The sequence below is a fragment of the Blennius ocellaris genome (genome assembly GCF_963422515.1).
Source record: "Blennius ocellaris genome assembly, chromosome: 5".
Taxonomy (NCBI): Eukaryota; Metazoa; Chordata; class Actinopteri; order Blenniiformes; family Blenniidae; genus Blennius; species Blennius ocellaris.
In genome coordinates this window covers 10,069,581-10,088,854 of record NC_137654.1, presented here as the reverse complement: position 1 = coordinate 10,088,854, position 19,274 = coordinate 10,069,581, and the positions used below count along the sequence as shown (strand labels likewise).

Below are 19,274 nucleotides of genomic sequence, written 5' to 3'. Positions count from 1 at the left end.
GAAGCCGGTATACGATTGCCTGAAGTGCTAAATGTGTGAGTAAAGCTTAAAAAAGACTTCTATGTTTTGGATTTCTTTCAGTATCTTTAAAGCGTTTTCAATATTTAAAAGGTAACAGTTGATTTGCTTGCATTGGAATAAACCCTTTCAGAATTCAGCTTCTTCGTAAATGTCAAGAGTAGCATCTGATATTCCTCAGAAAACTGCGTGACTGAGCCTGTCAGATACTCTGCGTGAACCCATTGTTTACTGTGCAGTTAAAGGCAAAATTGACATGAGGTAAAATCCAGGTAACACGAATGTTAAACACCCTGAGGATCCGTTTTTCTGAGATCAGTTTCTATTCTTATAAACTGCAGATTTCTTTGTTATTAAGACTTTTGAATTGAGTTCAGAGTCACATGGTCAACATGCAACAACAAGTGCTTTTATCCTCCTTTTCCCTCCTTTTCTGTTTCTTTTTTTATCCAGTTTTATATTTTTTATGAGCATCGTTTAGCATCCTTCATACCCTGCACATGGGGCTGTTATATGCTGCTCCTCCATGGCCAGTAAAGCAAACATCTGTGGTGCACATTATGAGAGCGATTCATCTGGAAAGAGTTGGACAGGCGACGGTTGGAGGACAAGTGGTCTGCCGAGACCCTCCAACTGTCTGTCTGATATATCCATAGTACCATTAAAGAAGTCCTGTATTTGCTCACAAGTGCTCCTCGGAGGCCTTGTCCTGAGTGGTTGTACCTCTTGTTTATTGTAGATACAAGATACAGTGTGGAAGACATCATCGGAGCCCTGCTGAAACAGTTAAAGGCCTCCAGGGACACCAGCATCTCCGTGAAGAAGCCGGAGGACGAGAATATTCGCTTCACCAATTATGGTAATGCATTGTAGACTTAACGGGACTGTGTAAGGATTAATCAAATGAAAGGGGTTTTTAAGTTATTCATGAGGTGATTTATCAAAGGTTTTAGGGGTCTTGAAGGGGAAATCTCAGGGCAGCAGACTCGACACACTTTAATGTCTCTCCTTTCCAATTTCTATGGTTGTGCCTGACTCTCCTTGACAGGTCTGTCCTTCCCCATCTTCACCACCACCACCACCACCACCACCGCGGCATCCGTCACCACAGCCGCTCCAACTACCACCACCACCACTACCACCAGGCCTCCTCCGACAACGACTCCCTACGTCACCCGTCGTCCGGCCGGCACCACCCGCAGGCCCTTTAACAGCCGACGTACCACCACCACCTCAGTGCCAGTCACCACCACGGCAGCCGCCTTCACCACCACCAGGCCACCCCCGGCCACCACCGGCTTCCACGCCAGGGGCAAGCCGCACCACAAGGGGCAGAAGCCCTGTGACTCCCACCCCTGCCTCCACGGGGGCACCTGTGAGGATGACGGCAACGACTTCAGCTGCAAGTGTCCGTCCGGTCGAGGAGGGTCTGTGTGTGAGAAGGGTGAGTCTTACTCCCTTTAAAATACTCATCGCAGTCATCATGACCGACATGCAATATCATTTCGATTTTTAGGATTCAATAATACATCCCCTTTAAGTTGTGTTTAGAGAATGAACCTGTGGTCATAGTCGCACTCTGTAGTATATGGCTCACAAACATCTTGAGACTCTTATTTTGCAGCTGGAAAATAGGTAGATAGTAGTTCTGATGCACAGGGGTATAATGACCTACCCTTTTCAGCTGCAGAGAAGCATCCCACCAGTATGATACTGCCACCACCATGCTCGTCGGTGGGACCAGTGTAGGTTGCCTTCAACCAAACATTTAGTCTGATAGAAACGTGTTTCTCACAGTAAAAACATTTTTTAAATTAACCTTGCTTCTCACACTAACAACTGAATACCGAAGAAATAGGTTCACACAGTTTACTCAGGGTCAAAAGACGCAAAAGAAGATGTCAGCATCAGGAAAACAAACTGATGCACAGTATACAATCTGAGAAAGAAGAGAGCAGACAGCAGAGAGCTTCTCTCCTGCCACAGTCAGACTGATGGCAGATAAGAAATAATAATCTGGACTCATGGACAATACTGCAAAGTATATCGTGTTCGCTGGAAATGTTCTTTTTCTATATTGATTGATCTATTGCATAACTTATTAATTGATGTGTATTTAAATCCATAATTCTTTTAATCTATATGTGGGTATATAAGTGTCCCTGTGCAAAGTTCTTGACTGTACCAGACAACATTATAGCATGACATAGCTGCAGATTAAATAAAAGATTCATCAATCTGTCATCTCACACTTCCAACTTAAGTTAATTAAGCTGGAGTCGATCCCAGATGACTGTGAAGGTCACCAGTCCATCAGAAGACAAATATAGAGTCACCAATTAGCCTTAAATGACTCCAGTCTGAGACATTTTTATCACAGGTTGATATTGATCAATAATGTACGTCTATATGAGCAGTAGACGGGTGACTCGTTTAAGACATTTTTTTTAAGAACATATTCTATCCTACATTTGTTTTTACTTTTAAATTAACACCAAAAAAAAAACCAACCTTCAAAGTCTCAGCTCATTTCAAATTCTAAGAAAATGAGCCGGTACAGACTCTCCACGATGTCGTACTGTAGCAATTAGCATTTTGAAAGGATCTACCAAAGGGTAACGTTTAGAGATATTTTGCAGCTACTGAAAAGGTTTCGGGCTCTCCACGTCACTCAATTGTGCCTCTTAGCAGTTTCATAATCACTGCCAACCACATCCTCAACAGTAACTGAAACACACCATGATGATGCAAAAAAAAAAAAAAAATTATATATATTTATATATAAGAAAGGGTTTCGGTAACTGAAACTTTGTTTTAAAGAAACAAAAATGTGTCCATTGTGTCGCTGTAGTTTTGTCTAATTTCATTAAGCACAAGACGATGCCTTAAGTGGTGCAGGGAGTAATGATTTTCAGTTAGTGCTGGAATATGTAAATCAAATGTAATGCGGTCACAGATGTGGATTTATTGGGTCATATAAAGCTCATCAAGCTAACAGCAATCACATCTCTGGACAGTTTTATGTTGGATGTGAAAAATAAAAAGTGGAGAACAAAGACCTGAGGTGTAATTGCGTCAAACGCCACATGTCCCCTGAGCGGCTGCACTTCAGACTCATCTCGAGTGATTCAGACAGGTTCAACGTCGTTAAGAAAGGAGCATCCACTGAGCCGCTCAGCACCGGCGAGGCAGAATCCAATCAGCGCCGCGGCGAAAATCATAAATCAGGAAGAACTTCTTGAGAAGCGCAACTCTTTTGTTTCTTCCCCACTTACCCTACTTTGGGATTTTTCGGCGAGCAAGGGGCAACCTCACGCAGCTGCATCTTAAGATAATTGACACTAATTGCTTTGATGGGGATTAGCTGGTGGGAATCAGTATGTGTCTTTTGAGTTAGAGTGGCTAAATGAAATCATGCACGCACACACGCAGGAAAAAACCGAAGAAGAAACAACAGCACGCAAGCCTCCCTCAGATCAATCAAGTCATTAGAAAAGACGGAGCTCATCAGCAGCCATTCTCCTGAGAGAGACGGACAGAAAGACAGATGGACAGAGAGAAAAAGAGCCCAGGGAGAAAATAGACGATAATAATCGTAATTGTAGAGTGGATTAAAAAAAACATATAAACACATTATATATATATATATATATATATATATATATATGCATGTGACTTGCAAGTGGGTGATAAACTCCTCTCAACCTCATCCTTTTGATAAACTCATCAAGTAGTTTGGAATAAACATCACTCCTAAAACAAACTAATACAACTTATTTTTCCTATGAAGATGCAGTGAGACGCTGCCGCCGCCGCTCACACTTAATTACGCACATTAAACTTTTATTCCACCGTAATAAATCAAATTACAGCGTGATGACAGGATCTGGCTCCTTGTTTCGATTCCCCCACAGTGATCAAGTACTTCATCCCCTCGTTTGGAGGACAGTCCTATTTGGCCTTCCAGACAATGAGCGCGTACCACACGGTCCGCATCGCCATGGAGTTCAGAGCGTCCGAGATGACCGGCATCCTGCTCTACAACGGCCAAGACGGCAAGAAGGACTTCATCTCTCTGGCTCTGGTCAACAGCCGTGTGGAGCTGAGGTGAGTAAGACGTGGCTGTCCTTGGCTGTTTATTCTACTTTGATATTGTTGTTTTTTAAAAATATTATTCTTCCAGTCCATTCTTGCAAAAGTCTGATGACTCCCCCTGAGACGGCAGGGTCACTGCAGCAGCTGAAAGAGGATGTAAATAAGAATGAAACAGAATCGACAGCAACAAAGATAACGAGGCAAATAATTACAATAAGTGGCAAGGTTGGAAAAACTGCATAAAATAAATAAAAATGCAGAAGCTCCAGACCGGTTGGACCCGGGTGTCATCTTGACGTTAAAGTAAACGCACCTATATATATATATATATAAAACGCATGAAAATTGGATTATAACTAGTAACCTCAAATTAATAAGTGGAGACACTGAGTTACTATCTCATTCCCTCCTATTATATTATTTCACCAATGCCACTTCCGTCCCATCATATTTGCTGTTATGGAGCTTTGAGCTCAAATGATATGAGCCACATAAGATATCGGTGTTTATGGTCTGTTTTATGGTCTCTTTACCATAAATAAATGAGGCTGGGGCTTACTTTTCAACATTTGGGTATTACATAGTGAATTTCTGATCTTTTCACTTTATTTCTAGATGTGTCTGAATCAAATGCTTCAGGAAGAATGGAGGTGTAGAATGATAGAATGCAGCTCTACAGCCGCTTCCAATAGCAACCTACGTAAACACACGCCGATCAAAGTTCTCTTTCACATGAAGCTATTAAAAGGCTCATTTTATGGCTGGAAAAAAAACAAGCTCTCATTTGCAGTAGTATGCAGTTTGTTTAGTAGTTATGAGATGAACCAAAAGTATCACTTCATTATAAAGAAGTTCTGTGGAGTGTCTCATAGCGGAGCAACGCAGCCGCATACAGACTCTCCCTTCGTGAATCTCGTGGCCAGAGATTAAATTATCTTGTTCTCACTCGTTATTATTATTTTTTTCTCTAAGACCACTCTATCCACTTTCTATATCATTCTCTCAGGTCAAAATAAAAGAAAGATGAGGCAACATGATGCCTCGTCTGATCATCTAGCTCAGTTTTCATGTTCCACTTGAATATCCTGGAAGCAGCGTTGTTTGTCATGTTTTATGGAAATTTTACAGACGAGATAAAAACACTGCTGCCGTCCACCACAATGTTTACGACAAAACACGGAAACACGGAGACTTGAAAGTGGGCGGAGCAGCGTAAGCGTAACCACTGTTGTTCACCCCACAGTTAACTTTGACGGCGACGTCAACTAATGAGACGAGTAACCATATTTTAAACAATGCATATTTAACAGTTGGTTAGCTAATGGCTGGTTAAGGATTTAACCAGCGGTTTCTGGCTTCATCAGTGGTTAAAATAACCCAGTTTTGAACAACCGGGCACTGTTGCTTAAAGCTCTCAAGGCCTGCTTCCATAAATACATTTCTGCTTATTGAAAAGCAGCTCCCATGGTCACGTTTACAGGTGGTGGAAGCATATGTAGGGAAATGTAAGCAGGGGAATGAAATGGGCAGATCATATGTTATTTTGAAGTTGCATACAAAACAGATGCACAAATGTAGGACTAACAGATGGCCAGCAGTGATTTAAAAATACATCCAGAAATGGGGGGGGTGGGGGGGTAGACTCAACATGTGCATCAGAACTGTGTCAATGAATCAGTGACGTCAACATATGGTAGCTATGGAAACCAAATGAGTCAGGTAAGAGTTATCTGCTGGTGGGAACCGGCATGAGTGATTGACAATCTACAGATAAAATAGTTGGGTGACAGGCTTGTATTGATAACTTTGAAAGGAAAACATAATTCTCTCAAAAACATTAAAAAAAAAAACAACTAAAAAATGTCACAAAATATATTAATGAAATGTTCTGCAAATATCCACTACTTGCATTTGTTTGCATTTTGTCAATTCATATCGATTCAGATTGTGAACTTTCAACACTGCGAAGACGCCCACAGGGATGAAATACAGAAAAATAAGCTGCCACTTTAAAAGCAGAGCAGTGTTTTTTCAGGCATTGTGTGCACTAATTATCATTTGATATATATAGTTTCTTATTGACGAGACCATGAAAATGGAACTTTGTGGGTTTGAATACGAACTCGAGCCATTCAATGGCTAAGTGAGACCTCATCTGTCCTCAGGTGGTTTCGATCTCTTTTTTTATGCATCGACTAACCGCGGAAAACCTGAAGCTAATATATTTCATTTCATTTCATCAAGTGCATCCTGCTTATGTTGAATGACTCGGAGCAAAACATGAACGTCGTCCACAACTCCATCGATTGGCGGAGGCCTACAGCTGCGAGAGAATAATTCTCAAATAACTTATAAATGAACTTTCGCTTCACTTTTAAATCTGAAAGACTTATTGATGATGCTTTAAACAAAGTACAAGCCAGAACCAGCGTGGAACAGATAACCGCTGGCACAGCTTGTTGCTTCAGTGTTCTGGGGCTGAATTAATTGCTGATATTCTCGATAACATGTCGACGTCTGCGCTGACGCTAGTTCAAAAATACTCCAAAAGTCACTAATATGTAAGCAAATGTTCATGTTTTTTAATATGAACAAGAACAAATTGTTATTCACATCGTCCACAGGTGAAAGACTGGTGGGTACGTGTAGTTCTGCTCTGTTATGTCATAATGAATCAGGAAAATATTTAGTTTGTCGGGTGTTCTCAGTCTTTAATTTCCCTGCATGTCCTTGCTGCTCTTTTTGCAAGTGTGGGATGAGAAGTAGGCCTTAAATCGTGTTCATGGTGGACTTTAAAAAGGCCCAAAAGCTTTTTTTTTTACTAGCACAAGCCAGTAAGTCATATGTTAGCACCTCTAAGGTATATTAACACCCACCTCTTATATTCCTTTAATGCCTTCAGTTACTAATGTTGAGCTTTGGGTCAAGATTTGTAGACTAAATAGCTAAATGTCTCTCCTCCCGAAATCAATTCCAACATTGTATATCAGTGTAGTGTCAATTTAATGTGGAAATCAATATATTTAGCCTAATCTACTCTCACATTAGAACCGAAGCTGACAGAAGCATCAAGTCTGTTTAAAGTGGAGGATTTTCCAGAAACACTGAGTATGTATCTGCTCTCCTGCAGTTCAATCATATGAATGAAAATCATCTGGGAAAGGCAGCATCTTCAATAGAGATGTGAAAAAGCTAATTAGAGATTCTCTGCCACGTTTGTTTTTCCTATTATATCAAACGTAACCTGCCTGTCTTATCTTTCACCTTCCATACACAACCCTGGACCTCCCCCCCTGTTCAAATCACCTTTTGGGTTTCTCGCCAACATGGCCGGCTCAGATTTCTCTTTTTGGAGTGAAATCAATTTCAAACTAAAGGAGATCATTAGTCACTTGTGGTTTCAAATAGAACGCTGCCTCAATTCCAGAAATGCAGCTGTGAGATTACCACCCACAGCTCGGCAAATCCAAGATGTGGGGGTGAAGAACTAATTATTTGTGGCAGATAATTGCGCTCAGGTTGTGCCAATGCTACCATATGTGTGGGTGCACATACACAGCTGTTCTTTTTTTGTCATGATATGGCTTTTTTCTTTTACAAAACCTCATTAGATAAAAGGTTGAATTCAAATTAAGATGTAAAAGGTTTTGGGGATTTTTAGTATCTGCTCCTTTCTTGTCACATACTGTAGTTGTGAGGTTTTGTACCTACTTGTTGAACATTGTGAGTCGTGGTTTTTTTTTAAAGACAAATTTGACTTGTTTTGTTTCAATTCTCTCCAGGTTTAATACAGGTTCGGGCACAGGTACAGTGGTCAGCAAAGTTCTGGTCAGCCAAGGCCGCTGGCATCAGCTGGTGGTCACACGCAATCGTCGAAATGCCATGCTCAGTGTGGACAATGAGCCACACATCGAGGGCGAGAGTCCCCGGGGAACAGACGGCCTCAATCTCGACACGCCGCTCTTCATTGGAGGAGTGACTGAGGAGATGAGGCAGGAGTAAGTTCTTGTTTCTTCACTCATCCATTCATCTTCAATACGTCTTTACCCGACTACGGGTCACGGGGAGCTGGAGCTAATCACACTTTGATATGACCGATACATCCTGTTCAGGGCAGCAATCCTTCAAAAAACATTCCCCTTTGCATCTCATTCCACAATAAACTAGATAATTGATGCAAGAAGTAAATTTTTGTTGAAATTTAAAGTATTACGCTTGTTCCCAAACACATTTCCACTGAAAGGGTATGGTCCTCCCGCCAATGCAATCCCGCATGCATCGAGTGGATTACACTAATCTTCAAATCAAAGTAGTAAAGTGCTTTTGATAAATGAAGTGTATTTATTTGCATCTGTTTGATCCCTGGCATTAAATCGTAGTGGAATAGATTCTGAGAGCAGTGGTTGACAAGAGCACAGCCTCACCAGCTGCTACGGGCCCATTTGCTGGTCTTTAATGGGACTGCTATACGGAGTCAGACCAATATGCTGTAAGTAAATCGTAGGTAGCTCCATAATTGAGCAGTTAATGAGAAACTGATGGGATGTGAACAATCTCGCAAAACAGCCTGGATCATAAGTAGGTCAAGCAGCTGAACAGAAACGAGAAAGAAATCATTGCACTGGTGCATTAAATTTATCGACACTGTGACAGGAACGCTGTGTTTTCTTTACCAGACATTACATGTTGATGAAAGTTTAGTTTAGTTTGTTTTTAAAGCGGGTTTGAATGAACTTCATAACAGCATCAACACATTCATCAATAGTTGTCAAGATGTCTTCAGTTTGGAGAAGCAGGGAGATGAACTCACTTGAGAGCCAGCTGATGTGGATCTCCATGATCAAAAAAAGTTTCATGCAGACATATAGGATCATTCGCATGATTTTTACTAGGTATAGTATTTGGAGTAATTGCACAGGTTTACCTAACCTGTGTTTGAGAGGTTGTAGTACAAACATGTAAGATACCGTGAATGGGAAAACATGTACAGCCTGCATGATTTCTTCGACAAAGGATAAACTTTTACCTACACCAAGGTGGTGAGGCTGGTGTCAAATTACAAGCAGTAAAAGTAGTTCAGCAGCAGTTACCTCATGTTCCTTAAATAGAAGTATAGGTTATTTACATCACTCATTCAACAACTCCTTTTTTCAGTAAAAGACATTGAACAACTGATTATGTAACTTAGTCCCTCTTAAATCAATAAAAAATCTGCAGCTTCTGTGCGGAAAGCTGCTTTTATCCTTTTACTGTAACTCTGATAAGTCTACATCAACGTCAAAACAAGGAATGAGCCAGTTGGAAGAAGGAGAAAGTGCAGATATTTGTCTTCAAATGTGGGGAGTAAATGTAAAAAGTAGTCAAGTAAAGTACAGATATCTGAATATCTACTGAAGTAAAGTAACAAATTGTTCCAACGGTGGTTAGATAACAAAATGTATTTCATACAGCAGCAACAATAAAACACATCATACACAAAGTTAGACATGAAGGAAACAGTAATGGAAAAGCATATATGAATTAATGTAGGACCAGTGAGATTAAATGACTCCTGTAGGATTACATACAAATATTTTGATACGTGCCACCTGTAGTGTGTATTCAGTGGCTGTGGTAGTCGCCTTGTAGCTAATAACATTACCAGAGCCACTGACAGATTTATGCGGAATTCTGATGAGTTTTAAAACAATATATTGAAAAGAGCTTGAGCTGAATTCATGACTAATCTTTTCTCACTGAAAATACGAGATTTTTGTTGAAGTGTTCCCTCTTCCAAAAGGCTAAAATCCTTTTTGTTGCTGACCTCGTCCATCACAGTACATTACTTAGCGTCTCCAAATCGAGCACTGGCTGTACTTCATCCATTGCATGTAATGTTCTCCCTAATGATAACGACAGCACATAACCCTTCTTCAAATATTCAAAATGATCCCTCTCGGCGAGTGTCAGAAGTGGAAATAATTACAATTTTTTTTTTTTTCTTTTTCTTTTTTTCCTTCGTTGTATTTTGTTTTCAGTGTGAGAGAAAGAACTTCAGTAGCTACCGGTCTGGTTGGCTGCATCCGCGTCCTGGATGTCAACAACCGGGTGCTCAACCTGCAGGAGAGCGGTGGTGACAGTCTGTACGGCAGCGGGGTGGGCGAGTGCGGTAACAACCCCTGTGAGCCAAATCCGTGCAAGAACGGCGCGGCGTGCCAGGTCAAGGAGGCCGAGATGTTCCACTGCAAGTGCAGCAAAGGATTCTGGGGTAAGATGCTGACAAAGAGAAAGCTCTATCACAGCGATTTTCCTAACGGTCGTGGAATTTTTAGAGGAGTTAATGTCAGTGTGACTGCAGGGAAAGACGAAGAAGAAAATACGTCACATCCACATGAAATTTAAAAACTCTCCCCAGCACCTTCAAGTTCAAATTATGTTTCTGTATCTGTGTGTCGCCTCCTCTTCAGGGATTCACTCGCGCAAATCCTAAGTAAGCTCGACAGCCTAATTTGACAGTGTAACTCATTCCTCGCAGCGGGAGAGCTGGAAGTCATTTTGTAAACACCATCAGCATCAAAAATCCGTGTGTCCGACACAAAAATGAGAAATTAAACGCTGACGTGGCGCACAGAACATTAAGACTTTGAACAAATTCTCAGCCATTGACCTTTGGCCCATGTCTGCCTCCATATCCTTTCCTCCTCTGTCTCTCCCTCCAGCAGAGAGAGAGAGAGAGAGAGAGAGAGAGAGAGAGAGAGAGAGAGAGAGAGAGAGAGAGAGAGAGAGAGAGAGAGAGAGAGCGAGAGAGAGAGCGAGAGAGCGAGAGAGAGAGCGAGAGAGGGAGAGAGAGAGAGAGAGAGAGAGTGTAGTTAAGAGCAGACACTGTTAGGGCCCAGCCGAGCGTACCCCTCACTGCTTACTTCTACCCAAAGTTTTTCAGAAGAACCAAATTAATTGTCAGAGTTAACTTTTATGCCTGAATAGTAAAAGATGTTTATGCTCACAGAGGGGCAGGGCAGTGGTTATAGAAACCACCTTTCAGGCAAGTTTTAAGAGCTGTTTTCAGACGATTTACGATGCGAGTCGATAAAGTCTCACATCACAACATTATTGCCTTTTATATAAGAGGTCCTTTTACGTTTTTTTGTTGCTATTGAGAAACTCGAGAAGAGGTCGAGATAACCATGTGCTCAGAAGTAGCACTGTGATAAAAGTTGCATTGGTGTAAAATCAATCTGGATATTAAAAATGGGACTGGTGCCTGTTGACTTGTATTCAAGTTTATTTGGACATGAGGGAGGCAGGAGACAGAAAGAAATGTCAGTGCTCTTGGATAAAAGACAGTGGTGAGACTTAAAAAGATAGGAAAGGAAAAAGGGATATGATTAAAAAAAAAAATGCTGTAGCAGGCAAGAAGTGAGAGGAGAGGATAAAAGACGGCTTCCAAAAGCAAGCGCGAGGAAAATGGGGGATCCCTGTGAGCTCAGCGGGACAGGGTTCATTAAAGTGCTCCCCTCACCACAGGCTCTTACTGCTAAAGTAATGACGGGCAGATTTCGCATGGGCTGTGGCAGAGGGCAAAACCATCATCCACCAGACGCTGGCAAACCTTTCCCACAGCCGGCGTTGGCCCAGAAACTCGGCCGGCATGGCGGGGAAGCTGGCCACTGTTTAATCTGGATGTGTAATTTTTCCAAATCCTATTAGAAAATGACCTCTATTACCAAGGAAATCCTCATTCCCGGCTTCTTTCTCTCTGTCTTGGTCTCTCTCTCTCAGCTGAAATAAAAGAGTGGTCGAAAACATTTTTGGTTTCCTCACTGTGCAGGTCCAACCTGTGCTGATGTCCACGACCCGTGCGAGCCCAACAGATGCCACCCGTCCTCGCAGTGCCAGGCGCAGCCAGAAGGCGGCTACAAATGCGAGTGTCCCATGGGACGTGAAGGAAGACATTGCGAGAAAGGTAAACTGGTTAAACCGTAAATAACGTATATCCTAGTGAAATATTAAGCGTCACTCTTCAGTTTCCCTCTGGAGTTTGGTCGGGAGGCAGCCGAGCCGCACCCTTCTCAATTTTTACCCACAGTTCTCTCCTTATTCTTTCCGTTCTGTGACATTCCCATCCATCCTGAATCAAAAAAGGAAGATCAAACACAGCAGTGGCGGGGGGGCTCAGCCTTCAGGGTGGGAGGGAATGGGAGGGTTGGTTGGTTTATAGAACTGTGGTAGATGATTGGCCCCGTCGGGCCGTTCACCACATCGACTCGGCTGAGCTTGTTAGCGGCTACGCAGAAGTGAAGCCCCTTCCTCCCTCGCCGCCTATCCGCCCACAGGTGTTGTGTTCAAACATGTTTGTTGGTGTTTAGTCTCACATGGCAGAACCAGGACGCTGCTGGGGGGGAAAAAAAGTCCGGAGCACGATGCAGCTGCCTTTGAAGTTCATCATTAGCACTTTTGGTAGTTGTCATATTCTGGAGTCGACTCTTGTTTTCCCCTCTGTACATCCTGTCATGGAGGTTTGTAAAAGATAACTGCAACTGCAAATTAAGGAGAATGTTCTCTCGTACACAATTCTAACCAGGGAGATACCTGAACCTTTGTTCCCAGGGGGAATTGAGGAAAAACCAGATGGGAATAGCCTTCTTCCAAGCCCCAAATCCCAGTTAACAGGTGATTAAAATAAATTGAGGTGAACCAAAATCAATGCGGTGTGAGCGAGAGCCTCTCCTATTCCGATAGGCAATTTTTTTCACGGGAATCAATGAGATGACTAATCGCATCAGTCCTTCCTGCCCACGGTGATTAATGGGAGCGTCAGTCAACCAGAGTGTCGGCGTCAGACAGCAGCTCACACGATAAGGCGGCAGCCAGGCGGACATCCCCCTCCGAAAGCCATGCTGAGAACTGGCAAAAAGACAGGTCGCCTCAGAGCCCACTCCTCAGAATCCTGGAGGTGAATTAGTCATAATATGAAGTGTTTGTGTCTGAGTGTTCAGCTGAGCTGTGGTTTTCCATTTCAATTCCTCCAGGGTTCGCCAGTGCAGCCCACTGCTGTAATATTCACAGTCAAGGACTTTTCTCAAGGGTGTTCCAGTGCTATTGAAAGGCCTACTTTCCTCGGTGCTTTTACCCTCTGATAGTATAAATCATTACAATTTAGTGATGAAAGCAGCATCACTTGGACTGTCTGAATTTCAACCACGAGCTGCATTAACACTGAGTCACCACTTTGTGCCTGAGTATGAATTAGAGGGGCTGATTAATTGTAGTTGAAATCGTTAGGTTTTTGCATTTGCATGTCTTATAAGGGTTTTTGAGCAAGGAAATTACTTCAAATTGTGCCAGCGGCCTGAGCAAGAGGTAAAACAGGATCCTAATTATTGCTCCTAAACTAGATACACTCCAAAAGTTTGTACAAGTTCAGTTAGACTTATTTTTTCTTGAGCTTTGAGGGTCTTAATGTTACACGTGGCTGAAATGAAAACACCTGAAAAGAAAAGTTAATACGAAGACAAGGCTGGGCCATAAACAACAAGTAACACAATAATCAACATATACAGCCTTAAAGATTTAATCTGCAAAGGTGATGAGGCTGGTGTCAAATTACAAGCAGTTAGAGTATTGCAGCAGGCTTGAATATGTGTGAGCCAAAAAGCTACTAGGAGTATATAGAATATGAAAAAATAGTGCCTGCAGCTCTGAAAACAAGAAGCGACTGTGAAAACTTCAGCTTAACTTTTCTTGGTTGTAAGCTCGGGCACCCATATGTCAAGTGGCTGTTCTCGGTCACTCAGCTCATTCTCATGCCTCAAACTCCACTGACTTATTGATCACGCGGCTTTCAGTCCAAGCAGTGTGTAAGAGAGAAAAGCCTCCACGTCGCCCTAAAAGAAACTCCATTCTCAGCCACTCTGTTACTTTAATGGAGTTCAGCTCTGCACGATTCCTGGTTGTACGTGCAGGACTGTTTTTCACGTCCTCGCTGTGGTGCGTGGCATCATCATTAGCAGTCTTCTGCACAATAGCTAATTAGCTTTCTCATCTCCTTCTGCCTTTCCATCTTTACTCGACACAGCTAATCCCAGCCAATTACAAATAAAAGCTTCCTTGCTGGCTGTGTGGATCGGATGTGTGTTCGTTTGTGTGTGTATTCACATGCATGTGCCTCTAGTATGTCTAATAGATGAGAGTTTTTGCAAACAAATCTTTAAGTACCCCCCCCCCCCGGGTGACATATGAATGATTTTTAATGTCAAGTCACTTGTTAAAAGGATGGCACAGTGCCTGTCCTAATCACTGAAGACAGCCCCAGAAATGGGACAGCCAGACATAGACCCGTCACAAAAAACATGAATTCCTAAAAAGACCTGCCATAATACAATGGCTGCATTATTTCATAGGTCCCAGCTGTGGTGTTAAAGTCTGCATGTCTCCAAAGGTTCTTTGTTATACAGTGGCGGGCTGTGTAATCAGTCTGACGTAAGGGTTTTTGAATTTATTTATTTTTTTTGTTTGATTTTCCGTCAAGAGAAAGTCTTAATCCCAGAGGCTATAAAAACACAAATCCATCTCTTTCCATAATGCTGACAGGTCCCTCAAAGATGTTCTTACGATCCTTGAATTTCAATTCTGTCAGCAACTAGAAAAAAAAAAGAAAGAAGAAAAAAACGCGACCTGAGATTTGAACGGCGTCTCTTTGTTTTTGCAGTGGCAGAGAGGAGCGGGGCTTACATGCCACTGTTCAGCGGGGACTCCTACCTGGAGCTGAAAGGGCTGCATCTCTACGGGCACGATCTGCGGTAAGACCAGGATCCCAGCGTGGGTCCCACACAGCAGTCTTGTATGCATTACCGAGTGCTGGATATCATGTAGTTTTCACAGACTGAGCTTGTTCTGTGCCCAAGGCGTGATCGCTGTTTCCAAGCCTGAACTGAATCCACAATGAGGCTTAATACGCACATACCGTAATCCCGGTCTAAGCATGTAGAATATGTGGTATCTGTACATGATTTCCATATAGAAAGAGTTCCTACAAAAACAACTGAACATACATCTTTTCCCCTGTCTTCAGTGTGATTAGGGCCACTCCGGCATGCATTAATTGTCTTTCTCTCTTAACATCCTCTGCAGCCAAAAGCTCAGCATAACGGTGGTCCTCATGGCCAACGACTCCAACGGGTTGATCTTCTACAACGGCCAGAAGTCGGACGGGAAAGGAGACTTCATCTCTCTGTCCCTGAATGAGGGCATCCTGGAGTTTCGCTATGACCTTGGAAAGGGACCAGCTACTATCAGGTGAAAACTGATGAGAATCTGTCAAAAAAAACAAACAAAAAAACATTTTCACACTTTTTTTTTTTCTTTCTTTTCAAAAAAAACTACCAATGAATTCCCTTTGAAATATTTTTTCCTGCCAAGTAGCCCCGGGCTAAGTAAATGAATACAATGAAATGTTGCGTCATCAGTGTTTTTTCCCCCAAGTTCAGTCCTTCCACAAGCCAAAATGCAGCTGAATGACAGTCGCATGGTACATTTCAGATGTGTAAAGGCTTTTAATAAAAAATAACTTAACCCCAAACTGCTCAGGTTGCTTGAGAAAGAGAATCCAGTGTTAAAACAAGATGTAAATCACATGAGGGGTGACTAGAGTGATTTCATACAAATTAACTGTGCTTTTTGAGGTTTGGTGGCAAGCTAACATCTATTGAGTCAAAGAAAAGACTAAATGAGGAATACAACAGGCGTTTTAAAAAAAAAATTACTTGAAAGTAATAAGAGTTGACAACAATTATTTGAGTTGATTTTGAACCTCTTTTCTAATCTTTCACTGATGTGATTCAGGAGCAAGGAACCAATCCAGCTCCACGTGTGGAATACAATCAACCTGGAGCGCTCCAACCGCAAAGGAGAGATCATGGTGAACAAGAAGGACCCCATCCGAGGAGAGGCCCCGGTAAGACGGCAAGGCAGGCTAAACAGGCTCGTGTTGGTTGGGATGCTGCTTCCAGCATGCGAGGCTGTCGAGGCTTTGCTGTGATTAGCTCTACTTCCTGCCCATGTATTCTCATTTGCCTGCCCGCGCGCCGACCACGCCACAATCTGAAAACTTAACTGAAAGTAGGAAGCAATCTCTAGACATCTGTGAGGGCAAGAAGGAAACTTCATGATGTAAAAGACCAATTTCAGGAGCTTTCTCTTGTTTGTAACTATTTCTCAGAGATTAAAAAAATTAATAAATAAATGAAAAAATAAACCATGTGGCATGTAAAAATCAAAAGCGGCCTTTATCGCTGGTATATAGTCAATTTTTATAATTCAGCGTTCGAGGAGGCATCTGGGAAAGGCGCGTGCAGATGAGGGCGATAGCAGCAGCGGCAAAATGAGCGTAATGAAACTCTTAAGCCCAGTGCCTAGACCAATAAAGCAGGTACATGCTCTCAAATGAGGGTGATCTAATAGTTTGATAAGTCTGTAAGTCATCCAATTATATTCAACAGCGTAATTTGCGATTATGAACATGCTCTCTGTCAACTCCATCATCTTCCTCTCCCTCTCGCTGCTCGGTCCCCTCTCTCCTGCGCAGCCTCCCATCATCCGTATGGTAATTGTGTTTTACCCGTGCAACAGAGGTAGAAAATCGTATTAAACAGAGCGTGGAGGAAGGGAAAGCCACGATGGCTTGGATGTTGGTGATGCGGATGAGCTGCGGATCTGTCCTGTACGGACCTCTTCTAATACTCTCCTCCTCGAGCTTTGAAGGAATGAGAAACCCAAGTGATATCAAAGGTGGCCCCATGCAGGAACATATACGGATACATACAGGGAGTGATCATCATATCAAAGACTGCTCAGGCCTCCCAGATAATGAAGCTCAAACTTTCAAAGGTACAGCCAGGAGAAATAAAGATCAATGTCATCTCTTATTGAATGGCAGCAGTCTGTAAATGAGGTTGGGTTAAGTGGCACTGTTCGCTTTCCCGACATGAAGTTGTTTTTTTTTTTTTTTTCTTTTCATCTTCCCCCTAATGGCACCATCTGCTTCATGCATGGCCTTCTTACACTTAGCCCGTTTTATTCGCATTAAGTGTACACACTCTCACAGCTCAGTGGTCGTATTTAGACATATAGTATCAAACAAAAAAAAATGCATCTTCACATTTCTCTTGTTCTTATTTAATATACCTGTTGCCCTTGTCTGTGCTCCCCGACAGCTATTTTTAATGCTCTTACAGTTATGTACGTGCGTGTGTGCATGTGAGCTTGAGCGTATGAGCTTTTGCACTTGCTCTGCATGCGTCTTTGTACACAGTCACTTTAGTAGAAGTCCCCTAATAACTCTCTTCCTCCCTATTTTCTTCCCTTCTCTATGATGTGCTGTCTGGATATAAGAAATCACGCAAGGTAATGAGACAAGTCCCAGTCACACCTTAAGCCCATGTTTCATTTGAGCCTTTCACTACGTCCCCTCACCCCCATGTCTCCATGCAACGACGAGTCGAGGGCAGCTTTCAAAGAGCCGATTCCGTCGGAAAACCTCTCCATCTCATGAGCTCATGCACAGACATACTGTTACGCACAGAGCACTGGAGAAGAGATGCTCTTAAAGAACACGGCTTGGCTTTCACCTCGGTCCATCTGCTGTGGGGGTGGGAAGGGTGTAGGAAGGTGGAAAGAAGGAGGGAAAAAAAATAGGCCGTCATCTTCTGCGGCGGCCATTGTTTTTAGCAACAAAGGAGCGTCTTCATTAATATGGCGTAGGCGACGATATCGCGCCAGTGCGGCGTGCCTGTCGAAAAGTGAGAGCGAAGACAGGGGAGGCGAGGAGAGGTTCACCGGAGGAGACGGTGAGGTGCTAAGCCAAGCCGGGCTGTTCTTTTGTCATCTTCTCTCACTTCTCTTTGCACACAGGAACAATCTTTTATAATCTCATGAAGTCACTCACTCTCTCACTCACTCACCCACTTACTCACTCATCATTACAACACAAACATGGAAGCATCACCCCCGTAGCCATTCAGTGGGTGCAGATTGTCACCTGCCTGAACAACCTGAACATGATCCACCATTCCATTGCATGAAATCTCATTCTAGAGCCATAGAAGAGTTAAGTTGAAGCACATCGTAAGGAGAAATATCAATGTGGATGTTTAATATTTGTATTTAGATGTGGTCAGACTTCGGTTAGAATTGAGTCAACTTCATTCTCTTGTGGTTTCTGAAATGGTTTCAAGAAACACACCTTGCGTCCGAACATACCAAGACATGTACAGCGTTCCAGACTGATTTATTTGTCTTTTTTTATGACTTATGCCCTTATTTATAATGTACTTTTGCATATCTGCATTGGCACTCTGGTGTTCAGATCCAGTGTGTTCACGATACGGGACTTGTGCACACTGTTCACACTTTCAGTGTGCACGAGCACACGGATGAAAAATCTTCCATATCAGCAATAGATCACGCTGTAACTCCAAGTCTTTAGAAAAAAGAAAAGAAAAGAATGTTGGCTCATCTCGCATTACACTCAAAACTTCTTAGAATTTCACTGCTTATTGATACTTGGCCATTGAAATAGAAAGGCAGCCTTGGATATGCTCGGGTTCACTTCCACCACGGTCTTCAGCTCATCAAACTTCAGCCATCTCCTCCATATGTATGGTGTGTTCCAGCTGAAGAATTGTTGCCACTGTTTTGACTTTTTTTTTACTCCTAAAGCTATTGTGGGCTCTCAGCTGGTAGAAAACACCACAACAAGAACCCCACAAGTGCATTTAGCTCAGCTTACAGCATCATTGTGGATTGTATAATGTGTGTGATGAAAGTATTCAGTTTACTTCCTTTGGGACAATGTGTAGGTTGTAACACAAAACACAAGTGTGAATGCAACCTTGTCCCTAACTTGCAGAGTAACTTGACTGCTGCAGAACAGTGATGTCTACATAAAGTGACTTTGCACGACAGTTACTGACAATTGTTGGCAAAAGCCTAAAGGCATCAGTGTCCACAGAGTCCAGCCACTCTGGCCGAGGATCCCCCGCCCGTCTCCGCTGGAAGCAGCTCAAGGTGCATTGACGCAGCCCCCGGTCTTCAACCGGAGCTCCACTGCCTCCTGCACTCCAAATCCCATCCTAAATATAAGCCCGGCCGACACCAGCCCGTGCTCCACAAAGCCTGTTTATTTG

General features: G+C 42.7%; 1 protein-coding gene across 1 annotated transcript in view; it reads left to right on the top strand.

Annotated features, from left to right (window-relative positions):
- The window catches only part of agrn (agrin), a 318,771-nt gene that overhangs the window by 279,682 nt on the left and 19,815 nt on the right, over nucleotides 1–19,274 (top strand). The window contains exons 23-31 of the mRNA XM_080496608.1: nucleotides 758–877; nucleotides 1,067–1,462; nucleotides 3,933–4,125; nucleotides 7,896–8,111; nucleotides 10,131–10,360; nucleotides 11,921–12,055; nucleotides 14,801–14,891; nucleotides 15,223–15,387; nucleotides 15,934–16,057. Coding sequence (XP_080352734.1) covers nucleotides 758–877; nucleotides 1,067–1,462; nucleotides 3,933–4,125; nucleotides 7,896–8,111; nucleotides 10,131–10,360; nucleotides 11,921–12,055; nucleotides 14,801–14,891; nucleotides 15,223–15,387; nucleotides 15,934–16,057 — 1,670 coding nt within the window. The remainder of the gene's footprint in view (nucleotides 1–757; nucleotides 878–1,066; nucleotides 1,463–3,932; nucleotides 4,126–7,895; nucleotides 8,112–10,130; nucleotides 10,361–11,920; nucleotides 12,056–14,800; nucleotides 14,892–15,222; nucleotides 15,388–15,933; nucleotides 16,058–19,274) is intronic.